The sequence below is a fragment of the Boleophthalmus pectinirostris genome, unplaced genomic scaffold (assembly GCF_026225935.1).
Source record: "Boleophthalmus pectinirostris isolate CB_2022bp ecotype Guang Dong unplaced genomic scaffold, ASM2622593v1 HiC_scaffold_22, whole genome shotgun sequence".
Taxonomy (NCBI): domain Eukaryota; kingdom Metazoa; phylum Chordata; class Actinopteri; order Gobiiformes; family Gobiidae; genus Boleophthalmus; species Boleophthalmus pectinirostris.
In genome coordinates this window covers 3,599,714-3,613,142 of record NW_026571190.1, presented here as the reverse complement: position 1 = coordinate 3,613,142, position 13,429 = coordinate 3,599,714, and the positions used below count along the sequence as shown (strand labels likewise).

Sequence of the window (13,429 nt, the reverse complement as noted above, 5' to 3'; positions counted from 1 at the left end):
AGAAAGCGTCTTACATGCCTCCCAGAGTTCATCAAGATTCTTTGGTTTTGTCTTCCATGCTTCCTCTTTCATTCTACCCCAGACATGCTCAATGATGTTCATGTCTGGTGACTGGGCTCCAGTCCTGGAGCACCTTGATCTTCTTCACCTTGACAAACTTTGATGTAGAGATAGAAGTATGTGATGGAGCACCATCCTGCTGCAAAATTTGAGCCTTTTATGGTTGGGAATGTAAGAGGAGCTAATACTTCTTGATATTTTAGGTTATTGATATTTGCCTTCCACCCTGCAAATGTCTCGCACACCCCCAGACTGGATGGAACCCCAGACCAGGATTTTTCCACCACCAAACTTAACTGTTTTCTGGGTGAATCTTGGATCCATGTGGCTCCAGTAGGTCTCCTGCAATATTTGCGGTGGCTGTGATGTAATTCAACCGAGGATTCATCTGAGAAATCCACCTTCTGCCACTTTTCCAGTGTCCATCCTTTTAGCAGGCTGTGGGCCTTGGCAAATGCCACACGGTTTTTTAATTGCCTTTTGTTTAGTGCTGGTTTCTGTGCACTGATTCGACCATGGAGGCCATTTCCAGACAGAATTCTACAAACTGTTGTGGTTGACACAGGGACTTGAGGTGACCAGGCCTGGTGGAGTCTGCTGCTCCTGACCTGGGCTTGTCAAAAACATCTCCAGTCATTTCAGATCTTTTTCTTATTCTTTGTACTTGACGCTGAGACACATTGAAGGTGTCACCACCTCAGCAGTGGATCTGGTCTTCAGCCTCTTGATAATTAACGCTTTGGTCTCAGGGTGGATCTTAGGCATGTTGTCAGAGGTCAAGTTGCAGTTGATGTGAAGGTCTGGTGTGCTGGGCTTCTTTTTATACACACCCACTAACTGATTGATCAGTAACTGATCACAGGTGAGGCTGTAATCTAGGATTGGGTGCATCATATGACAAGGCCACAAGACTTTTGTCTTGCCAAAATCTGACCTTTCTGTGTTCATTAAATGATCAATCTTTCTTCAGTGAAGCAAATTTATTTTAGTATATTGAGCATAAATTGGGAGGGTTTTATCTTTCATATGAGACATTTCTAAAACCAATCGATTAATTTAAAGTCAGGTTATAAGCTTTTGTTTCTACAAAATGGATAAGTGACAAGACTTTTGTCAGGGACTGTATGTGTTATGTGGATCCCTGTTTCAGAGCATGTTGTTGTGACAGAGGAACTGTTACCTCACTTTTAACGGCCCACATAACACTATTTTCTGATCTCTGTTCTAATGTTTCCTCATCACAAACAGACCTGGAGTTGTGTTTTATTTCATTCACATGTTTGACACATGAACACTGCAGATTGGCAGCGTCACTGAACTTTATGAAATAGGTTTACAAAACTGGAGGGATGCTTATTTCACATATGAAAATGAGCTGTGCTGATTATTTCTTGATCAGAATGTTACAATTTGTTTATGATCATAGTGTTAGTGAATGTGTACAAGAATCTAGACTGAAGACAAAGTGAATCTCCCTGAGAAAACTATACTATACTGATGAGAACATCACTTTATTAAAGAAAGGAAAACAATGTTTGTAAAAGAAAAAGTTGACTGCATATAGCCTCTTAAAGCAGCAGTATGCAACATGGACTCTTTTAGTTTTAAAGAAGGTAGTAGAATCACAACTGAACCTGTGTCCCCAGAGCCTCAACCTACACACAGAGACACATCCAAGTTTGTCTCATTCTCAGTTTATGTTCAGGCCTCATGTGAAGCTCAGAACCTCCAGAATTCCCTCCCTGAGCTGCAGAGGCTGCACTAGCACTGATTCATGACTGGCGCATGTGCTGGGGTTTAGATAGAGACCAGGAGATCAGACAGAGTTTGGGATTTTAGCAGAGAAACTGACAACCCAAATGAGAGACTCATGAGGCTCATTCTGCTCTCTGATAATCGTCTGGAACCAAAACACCACATCAGAACATAAACAACTTGGCCATTTTGTCCAGTGTTTATGAAGATTAAATCACCTGTATACCTGTAAAAGATTTGAAAATGTTTGCTTCATATCTGGGGCCACAGAGAGTCTATGGAATTAAAAATCGAAATCTTACATACCCTTAGTTTGAAACAGGTCCACAGTGAAACTAGCAGAACCGACTTGTACCTTTGCAGATGGAAGTACAGAAAACACAAAACTGTATTTGACAGAGAGAATAAAAAGGCTGGATTCTACTTTCCGAAATCTATACAGTCCTCCATGTGGCCAGCAGAGAGCACCAGAGACCTTATATACAGTTTTTCTCCGTTGGTTTGGATAATTTCTTGAAACAGAAATGACATTCTTAAAACTATAAGATCATTTGGCCAAACAGTCTGATAGTTTTGCACAACATGACAGTTCACCAACAAAAGCTCATATCTCTCCCAAAACTGTTCACACAAGCTTCAGCGCAGATTTCTTTCCAATATAAAAGTCAGGAGCATCAAAACTGTAAAGATCCTTCTTTGTTGCGTTGGCTCTTTTACATTCACCTAGTGCTTTGGTCAAAATAACCTGGATGATTCAGCACAGCAACATGGATCACCTGCAGAAGCTCAGATCTGTCCCAAAACACTTTACCATGTGTCCAAACTAAACTCCTCTCTCATATAAAGAGTCATTGTCCCCAAAATGCATCGTCCCTTTGGCCTCATGTCACTGCAGCTCAAAATGACTCCATGTTTTGTCACTATGACAGAGTCAAACAAACACAATACAATTATGAATAAAACTGAAAAAAGGATTTCACAGTAAAAGCCTCCACAGTTTGACACCACACACACTGCACTAGTGGTGGCAGTAGCTCCATGAGCATCTTTAGATGGAAGTGAACCAGGCCTGATGAGTCACAATGGAAATTCACATCATCCCACATGATCACATAGTGTGAAAGGAAGTTTTAATTTCACCTGACTGAGAATTAATTAATAAAAGCATTTATCAAATGCTCCAAAAATCTGATGGCTTAAACAATGAAATGATGTTGACATGTTTTGGAGAGAAAAATCATAAGACTGAGAATCAACTCATCAGTTTAGATCAGCAAGATCGATTTATTTGTAAAATGTGCTAAATGTGGCTCACTGTGCAAACTGTAAGCGACTTGTACAGAACCATGTGCAAAGATGCACTGAGACACTTGACACATGAACTAAGACATTTACAATTTGATGAAATCAATGACAAATGTCATTCTGTTGTGAACGACTGCAAGGTGCTTTGGAGATTTGTCCATGTTGTTTTGAGAATGTCATTTCTGTTTCAAGAAATGAGCCAAACCAGTGGAGAAAAATTGTAATACCCAAAGAAGTAAATCCCCCTCTGAAAGTCTTTATCATGGAGCACAGACGAGTGTAGGAATGTGTGGAGTGACGTCAGAGACTGAAGCTGCACAAACTCCACACAACTCACATTTACACTGAAATAATATGAAATAGATGTGTGAGAGGCTCTGAAACGAAATATTTTTACAGTCCAATAAATATTAGCCAAACATAAGAGTGGAATGATTAAGAAATAAAAGAAGAATAAATACATTGAAAAAATATATGATTCATAAATCAGCGAAAGCCTTTAAATCCATCTTTCATGAACAAATGTGGCCATATTGTACGATCATTAAATGTGTGTCTCACATGATGAGAGTGGACATGGGACTAACTGCTGCTGTGTTGTGTTTTCTCTCCATCAGATTTCTGTGATCTCACTCTGGATCCAAACACAGCTCACAGAAACCTCAAACTGTCTGACAACAACAAGAAGGTGACACGTGTGACAGAAGAGCAGCTGTATCCAGATCATCAGGACAGATTTGACTACTGGCCTCAGATTCTGTGTTCCACTGGTCTGACTGACAGTAGGAAAAGACGTGATGCTGATTGTGCATTTGGACACAATGATCCGTCCTGGAGTCTGCGGTGTTATAAAGATGGTTTCTCTGTTTGGCATAATAAAAAACAAACCTGCCTCCCTCAGCCCTGGTCCTCCTCTTCTGGGAGAGTAGCAGTGTTTGTGGACTGTCCTGCTGGTTCTCTGTCCTTCTACACAGTCTCCTCTGACCAACTGACCCACCTCCACACCTTCAACACCACATTCACTCACACTCTGCTCCCTGGGTTTAAGCTCTGGACTGAAGACTCTTCAATGTCTCTGTGTTCTCCGACAGAGTTTGTCTCCTCAATGTAAAACAGTGAAATGTGAAAATATTTTTCATATATTTTTACATTATTGAACAAAAAAGTGATATTATTTGTAGAATTTGACAGAAAAATCCTGTAGACATGAGCCTCACTTCAGTGTCTGGATGAAGATAAATGTGTAGTGTGAAAGATATGTGTGGGTGTTATATGTGTACGGGACCAGAACTGTATACAATGTCATCAAATATTTGAGAAAACTCTCTCTCTGTTTCATCTGACTCTCAAGTGTCCTTGATTCAGGGACTAAATCACTTCAGCTCAAAATCAGGTGAAAAAAGACAATTATTTTGGTTGGTTCATTAAAAGCAAAATAAACTTCAGTTCTGTCACTGGACCAAAGTTTCAGATGCATACAGAGATGGAGACATGTGAGCAAGAACTAATAATAAAGTGTTTAAATAGTCTGAAAACTCAAGAAAAAACCCAAAAGTGATTCCTCTCTCTCTCCTCTCATTCAGTCCATATTTCATTTCTTCCATTCCTGCTGTTTTTGCTGCTGTGTGACTGTGAGCGGGGTCGCCTCTCCACAGATCTGACCTGTAAGCTGGCCTGGTAGAGTCACCTGCTTGTTTCCATGGGGATGTGTAACTGTGATGACATACTTAGTTTTACTGCTCAAACATATCTTGAAAAAACATATGTGACTGTCAGTGCTGTAGTGTTAGAGGAGCCAAAAACTGTCCTCAAGTTAGAGTCACGTTACTTCAGAATAATATTACTTAAGTAGAAGTAGAAAGTAGAGGTCCAAGAAATGATCAAAAGTACAGTAGTACTACTCAAGTCCGAGTCACTTAAAGAGGAGTGTGGGGACTGTTCTGGAAATCTTTCCATCAGTGTCTTTTCCTGGTTCTAGGTTCATCATAAATGCTCCATCAGATGTCGACTGTTAAAAAGGTTATTTTTGTTAGGAAAGACAATCATCTTTGAACAGAAATGGAGGCCTCAAACATCATGTCTCTCATTTACAACTCTGTACAGAAACTGTAAACAGGTGAGGTGTTAGTTTCAGTGTCGTAGTTCCTCTCTGCAGACAGATATAAGACAGTGTCCACCATCATCTGACCACAACTGAAGAAGCAGCTTGGATGAGCTGAGAAATATTCGACCAAAATAAACTTGTCCAGTTGACCAATTAAATTTTTCCTTATGCCCTGGATTCTTCTACGTTGGTGTCTTGTTGTAATCTGAACTGTTCTCCCACGTACAACACTCTGTCCTTGTGTCTGTTGTTTATATCAATCTGAGCTTGTTCTTCTCCTGACTGTTGAGCCAGCCTTGTGTTGACCTGTTCTCTGATGAGACTAGGTCTTATCTTATGTGTGTGTATCATCCCTGTGCCTTATGCCCCCGTGGGGTAGAAAGACTCTGTCTGTATTGTTCTGTCACAGTTTAGGACAGACGACTCTGTCAGGAACAGGGAGTTTTGGGATTGTGTGCACAATTGCTTCAATAAATCACACTCCTTGAGTACAACTTTTCACTTCTTTTTTCATGTTTGAAGTCTAGAAATTCCACAACAGGATGTTACATCTAAATAATAATCTGAAGTGAATGTAATCTGAAAAAAACATGCAATAAATCCTGAAATCTGGCGTTTTCAAAGGACAGACACAAATATGAGACAAACTAAATCAGATGTGAAGGAGCTGCAAGAAACATAAATGTTTAAATCATTTCATATTGTCACATTTAGACACTTTTGTCACTTTAGACTTTGTCAGTGTGAAGAGGAAGAGGATTGGCCTAAAACACATTAATGCACCTGCAGTGTTGTGGCGGCCTCTAGTGGTGACGCTGGAGACTGCAGCACAAACTATCTAAAACTGTTTCTCACTGACATCAGCTCTTGTGAGAAGAAACAGAATGATTATTCACAATTACTGACACCATGAAAAATAAAATCATTCATTTTATTTCATTCACATTGTCTAACACATCACTGTTCCTCTTGTATGTAACAGTTAAGTCTACTTATTACACTAGAATAGATTGAATTTAAAAAGTCTTCATTTTGCTTCAAAAATGGTCATGATGATTATTCTTAATTCTTACTATTATATTGTGAATTAAACTAATGATAAAGACAACAATAAAACTGGGCAGTAGACCTGTCATGATAAATACTGTCCACTTATCATTCACTACATGATAGATTAACTATTCTTTTTGGGAGTCAATATAGTCAGTAATTTTTCTTTGTACAAGTGAGAAATATTTGGATATATTTTGCACTTTTCTGAATATTTGAGTTGTAAAGGTTTGATTATGTAACTTCTATTAATTGTTCCATGTATTTATTTCAGCTCAGTTTATGAGGAAATCCTGCTTTAAGGTCGTGTCAGTGGTATAATGGCAATTAATATTATTTTCATCTCCAATAATTATATTTCAATAATTGTTATCGTGACAGGCCTACAAACCAGTATCAAACCAGGATAAGTTTAATCAGATGCTTCCAGGATAAAGAAGTCCTCGTTCTTATTTAACAGAATTCTTCCGTTTTTCTCCGTACAGCACTGAGGGTCTCGCAGCGTCCTCAGGACCCCGTCTCTGAGCTCTTGTGGGGCTGTCTTTCTAAAGTTCACCGTCTCTGTGAGGAAGTTTAGAATCAGCTCTCCGGCCTCGTTTCCTTCAGTGAAACAGTCGGTGATGTCCAGCACAGCCGGGGACTTATAGCTCTGGTACTGGATTCCAGCTTCGTCCAGCAGCTGCTTTATGTCTGCTGTGTTCCGTTCTGGAAACCAAGTACGAGTGCCTGGAGGGTTCAGCTGAGTGGAGAAGGCTTTCCACATCTTCACATAGCCAGACTCAGCTGTAACAGAACAAATAACACAAACACTCACAGTCACAATCAGCCTTCACTCCCTGTTTTTTGTTTTCTCCGTATGCACAGAGACATCCCCACGGAGCACATCTCAGCAGCTCAGCTCTTATTTTGGTAAATAATTTTTCTCTTTTAGGACTTTTAGGTCCAGGTTACCTGGATGGAGGTGGAGGATTATGGAGAACTTTACACAGTCTCGTTTGACCACATCTGTACACACACGCTCCACACTGGATATATACACCACATCTGGGAATTACGCTTTTAGTAGGATTGAGGGGGAGGATGTTGGTGGAGTTTGGTTCATGTTAGTCTGTGGACACAGCAGACTTTGACTGGATGTGGGTTTATCATTAGTCACGTCTCTGTAAAGGCTCCGCACTGGAGACTGGACGTGTTTTTGGGTGGATAAAAGTTTCACGCTGCACACTGTTTCTTCAGCTCTTCTGTTTTATTGGTAAGTGAACATCTGTTCTGTTGTTAAAGAACAGTTACATGGTTCGATCACTATGGGCTGCTGCTGGTCCTCTGGATCACTCTACACTGTGGAAGCACTCAGGTTCCACACTGTTCCACTACAACCTGGAGCTTCATCAAATCAAACACTTCACAAACAAATGAAGGATGAAGCCAATCCTCATGTTAAAGTAAATATTATTGTATTATTATATTATTTTATGATTATGATTAATGCACAAAATAGCAAAACAGAATGATGAAGTCTAAAAACAGAAGTGTAACAAAAGTGATTCATTAGAAGTGTTTTTAAAACTGTACTTTGTTTTTAATGTTGTTTTTCTGTTTGTATCAGGCTCTTGCACTTTGTGCCACTGTTGCACTGCCTCATTTATTCTTCTGCTCAGCTCAGATTGTCGACATCAGAAGTGAGCAGAGCACCTGACCTGTGTGAACTGGATGTGTGGTCTATAACTGGAGCCAGAGTTGATGGACCTGAAAAGCGCTCATGTTCACTTCCTGTTTGGAACATCGTGGTTAGCACGCTCATGATCTCATTTTATAAACTCATCCCTGTGTCAAAATCACCCACTGCTATGTAGAGAGATCTTGATATGTCTTTATTCCGTATTCTTCTTACCTGACAAAATACTGATCAGAATTTTGCCGTTCTTCCTGAGGAGGCTCTGGTAGAATCTGACGGTCGCTCCAGGATCCTCAACATAGTACAACATCTGTGAATCAGATACACAAATATAAGTGTGTATTATAATATAATAATATTAATATGTATGACGTAATACTTCTGTGGACTTTTCTGTAGATTTTTTATTTTTATTTTAGACTTTTGTCCACTGGCAACAGGCCCATAGTCATTCCCAAAGTAAAGACACAGTCATGGTGAGGCGTCTTTCTTACGTCTCTTCTTTCCTGTAGTTTGTCCATGAACGTGTTACTGGCACAAATCTGTAACGGTTAAGGCTAGAAAAAGAGGCTGAGCTTGTCTTTAGTGTAAAACAATGTCAACTTTTGTAAAGTTGCATTGAAAACTGCAGCCTTTGGCCGTGTTTTTGCATGGCTGCAGTTTGTTGACTTTTCAGGACGTGTGGATGGAGTCAGGTCATGTGTGGCTCGTCCTGTTGGAGTCAGATCCCTGCAGGTTAGATATGTCCTTTTAAATACAGTTTATGAATGTTTATTTCAAGATACTGATGTCATTTATCTAGTCTCCTCACCAGCAACATGTACAACTGCCACACAAAAAAGGACTAAGAACAGTAGGCGAGTCTGTTCAAAGCCCACAGCAAGTTGATTCAGAGCTTAGTTCCATTTTAAAGAACATGAACCTGTTTTTTTCCATGTGTTTGACAAAGATTTGCTTCCACCAGTACAGAGATATCGTATAAGCAGGTCTTGAGGTCAGTAGAAGTCTGTTATATGTGATCTGCATCTGCGTTAGTGCTTTTAACATGCTACTTGTTTCTAATTTTACCATCATGCTAACTCCATTCTAGTCTCATCTGAAATGTTTGAAACGTGCTCATAAACTCATCAGAGGGAATAATTAGGATGCTTGGAATGCATAAGGTAAGTTAGGAATAACTTTGGACCACTGAAAGAGTTTTAATGGTCACTAAACATTTAAGTTCAGTTTAATTAGCCATTAGCTCAGATGAAACTTTTGTACGCTAAAATAAAATCTAAAATAAAATCTAAAATAAAACACCAACAGTGTCACCTAAATGTGTTCAAGAGGTTGGTACCAGCTGATTCCTTCTTGATTATTCATAATTTGTGATTTGTGAGGGATAATGCTAACGCTAACTAGAGAAAAAGCTCTGAACTGAGTTCAACACATGATCAGTGTGAGATTTACTCTCACTGAAAGTGTTCAGAAAAACACACAGCGTCATGACTTCTGACAGTTAGATAAACCTGACTGATTGAAAACGTCACATCAGTGGAACATGTTGAAAATTCTAATGTTTGTTACATCCAGTGGAGAGAAAAGCACAGACATATTTCCTTCCACAAATGCACAAAAACTTTCTGCATGTTTTCACAAACTAAAGAGCATTGATGCTAAAATAATCTCTCTGTCAGCGTTGTCATGTTTGTTTTGGTTCACTGGGGCGTTTCATCTTTGGCTTCTGTCCAAACCTCAATGCTGTGACGTGACTGGTGCGACAGGGGAAGACAAGTGGTGGGCGTGACAAGATGAATCAATCAATCAATCACTGCATTTATACAGCACCAATCAAGACACTCAAAACACTTTACCCATCGTTATTCATTCAGTCCTCACTCTGTGGTAAGTTACTAGTGGCCATACTGATGGCATCTTTGTGACAAATGTCTGTGAAAACTTACTTACTTAAGTTTACTTACTTACGCTCTGACCACCACCATCACACAAGCATCCTTCACTTTCTTACTAGTCAATGTGGATGAAGAGTCTTTCATAAGGACACAGCGCCCCCCTGTGGTTCTCCCATCCAAGTCCTACCCAGGCCTGGCCTTTCTCAGCTTCTGAGATCTGATGAGATCAGGCTTTGACAAGCTGCTATAGCAACATGGATTCTTGTGAACCTTCCCCACTATTTATATGTTGATGACCACTGTAAAGGATCATTTGAGGTGAGGGCACATACATGGAGCATGTGGATGAAGTCAATCTTCTTGGTGATATTTCTCTGTCTCCACTGCTCCTCAAACTCAGAGGCCGTCATCTGGTTCCAGGTGAAGTTTACAGGGTCCAAGTGGAACATCTGAGCTGCCCTCTCTGCACCACACACAGAATTGAGAAGAACACAAATATTTAGATGTTTAAAGTGGGACTAAACACCTCAACTCGTCTCAGGACCACATTTCAAGCTGATAAACTGGCAGTAGCTGCTAGTCCTTTAAGGGAGAGTGAGGGGGGAGTAAGGACGAGGTCAGGGGGGTATAAGGAACAGTGTGATTGGTCTAACAGGTATCCACACTTCAAACTCTGTCCAACCAGGTTCTATTCAGGGCAGTCCAGTGTGATGTCACAAAGCACTTGAATTTGCTGGGGTCACACAAAATCTACAAATGTGCATAGTTTGGACTAAAATTGACACACAAAATAGAGCTGCACACAGTAGGTAAAGCTATTCAAACACAATGTGCACAGTTTAGTGCTTGATTCAGGGCATAATTCCACTTTAAAGACCCTGTACCCATTTTTTTGTTCATGAGTTTGTACAAAATTTGTCTTGCACCAGTACAGATATTGTATAAGCAGGTTTGAGGTCAGAATAAGTCTGATATATGCTGATATCTGTATAAGTGTGTGCCTATTGTGGGATTGTAATTTAAAATTGTGGATAAAATGCAATTTAATTGATTGACTGAATTGATTGACTGTTAACATGGTAACTGTTGCCAACTTTGCCATCACAGTAACTTCACTCTTGTCTCTGAAAATTTTTGAAATGTTCTTAAACTCTTGTAAACTCATCACAAGGAATCAGGATGTTTTATATGCACAGCCAAATGGGTGACAAACCCTCCACAACAGCCCAGTGTCAAAAACTACAGGTTTTACCGTTTTACCTGTCCTCTGTAAAAAAAAAAAAAAAAAAAGTCAACAATCAGGTCAATAATCACTGTGCTGCTCCTCCCTGTGTACTGCCTTAGGCCATTCAAGATACACACAGTGCATACAGGCACCACTGCACACAAGAATTAAGATGCTTGGAGTGAATAAATTAGGGATTATTTTGGACAACTGAAAACCATTTAAAAGAAACTAGTTCTGTTTTTTATTTTTTGAATCAGTGGCATAGCATTGTACTGTAAACACCTTTGAAAACAGTGAGACAGATTATATATTTCCTCTGTACCTTTGTATCTGAGAATCCGATGTGCGCTTGGCTCCACCACTTCGTTATCCAGCAGCACCCCTGGGTGCTTCCGACGCAGCTGGGAGAGCATCTCCATGTCTATATTACCTACAATAAAACAACATCATCACATTGGCTCTGTTCTCCTGCATTTAAAACTCTCAAAACCAGGCACTTATTCTGACTCAGAATGTGACAATATCACATTTGAGTGTGAAAAAACATCACTATTTAATTAATAATACTTCATAATATTTAATGATTGTTCACGATATACAGTTAGAGTGTAACACAGACATGTGATGAGCTCTTACCTTCTCCAGCCCCAAGTCCAATGATGTTTATCGATTTCCCATCCCCGATGCTACGAGACACAAAACAATTACAAACTACAATTTATCCATTCTTCAAGATGCTGGTCGGAGTCATTTTGGGGTCATGTCTTAATGACAACATTTTTTGTAGATTTTCAGCAGTTTTCTTATTGACAAAAATGTGCATTTATTTAAGAATTTTGATATGATCTTGTTTCATAGCACAAGTCTAAACACATAACTAATATTTATTAAAATGACTATTTAAGGAGAAATCCTTGCACAATGCTAATCCTAAGACTTAGGTTAAATAATAAATTCAGTTGTTAAGCAAGGTGTGACCCCCACCAAACAGAGACGTCATAGTAAATAAAAAGTACATGAGGTGTGACCAGCATCCATTTTCTTTTTTTAACAATAAAGACTTGTAATTGAATAAATGCAAAATATATTATAGTATTTAAAAATGTAATATTCGGTGTAACATTCTGGGTATATAGTGCAGACTGGGTACTGTGTATTTGGAGAGAAAAATAGTAACAATAAGAAAACAATAGAACATCCACCCCAACAAAATGACTTGTTTCTTCTTTTAACTGTAATTATAGCCACTTTTCCTTATGAAACTTACATTATTGCATAATGTAAGTTGCTGACTCTTTTCTTTTAGTGACAAGACTATTTTAAAACAAAAACATATATTTTAACAATTCGCTGTTCAATCGAATTAAAGACTAAATCCACTAGAACAGTGGAACTAAATGTACTTTGTTCACTACCAAACTGTAAAATGATGATAAATAATAAGCACAGGTCCCTTCAGACCAAGTCATACTTAGACAAACATGAAAAGCTCAAATGCATTTAAAGCCCCTCTCTAGCCCCTTGACCAAAGCCTTTACCTGGCCAGTTGTTCAGGCAGGATTGTGCGGATGAAGTCTTCTCTGGGCTGATGTCCACTTGAATGTACCTTATACACGGTCAAGGACTTATCATAACCATCGTCATCATCAACGAGGGACTTGAGAGGAGAAGCCATGGTGCTCTGTGCTGGGCTCACAAAGAAAGGCTGGAGCTCTTCTACAGACAACTCAGAATGTGTCAACATTTGTAGTCAACACTTTGTCACAGCCAACCAATCAGATGTGCTTATTTCAGTAACAGTGTGTAAACCTTTAACCAGAACACTGTCCTGTTGGTGGGTCAGCAGTAGTGGTCTGTCACTACCCATCTCCTCCCTCCTCCCTCCTGTTCCAAATCCAACAGGAGGCTCTCTCTGCTCCCACACTCTTTTCGTTCTCCTTTCTGCTCCTCTAAGGCTATGTCCACACGACAACACTCCTGGATTTTTTCTTTTATGATCTGAAAAAATTTGCGTCCACACACGTGTTGGATTGAGAAATATTCACATCCAGACGACAACGGAGCACTGAGTGAAAACTATGAAATACATCTGCCACACCTGTATGTGGCGCTGTTAACAAAGATAATAATATTTAAAGGGATAGTTCAGGATTTTTGACATAATTCTGTATGTCACCCTCTGTATGAGCAGTGTCGTGCATCCACACTGACTTACCCCCGACAGCGTCCGGTGAACCGAGATACTGGCCATTTTCAGTGCTGGTGAAAGTAGTCCGGCAAGTTGGCTGGGGACATTAAAATAAGTGTTTTTCTTCTCAAAACAATCTGTGTTCAAAAGAGTGATACATTTGCATCAC

General features: G+C 39.5%; 1 protein-coding gene across 1 annotated transcript; it reads right to left on the bottom strand.

Annotated features, from left to right (window-relative positions):
- Positions 1-6,141: 6,141 nt before the first annotated feature.
- Positions 6,142-12,775, bottom strand: LOC110165649 (histamine N-methyltransferase-like). The gene is made up of 6 exons (XM_020930835.2): positions 12,611-12,775; positions 11,709-11,758; positions 11,395-11,502; positions 10,177-10,307; positions 8,166-8,259; positions 6,142-7,057 (listed from the first exon to the last, which is right to left on the bottom strand). The coding sequence occupies exons 1-6, from the start codon at positions 12,745-12,747 to the stop codon at positions 6,687-6,689; spliced, it is 891 nt and encodes a 296-aa protein (XP_020786494.2). The 5' UTR covers positions 12,748-12,775; the 3' UTR covers positions 6,142-6,686.
- Positions 12,776-13,429: the final 654 nt, after the last annotated feature.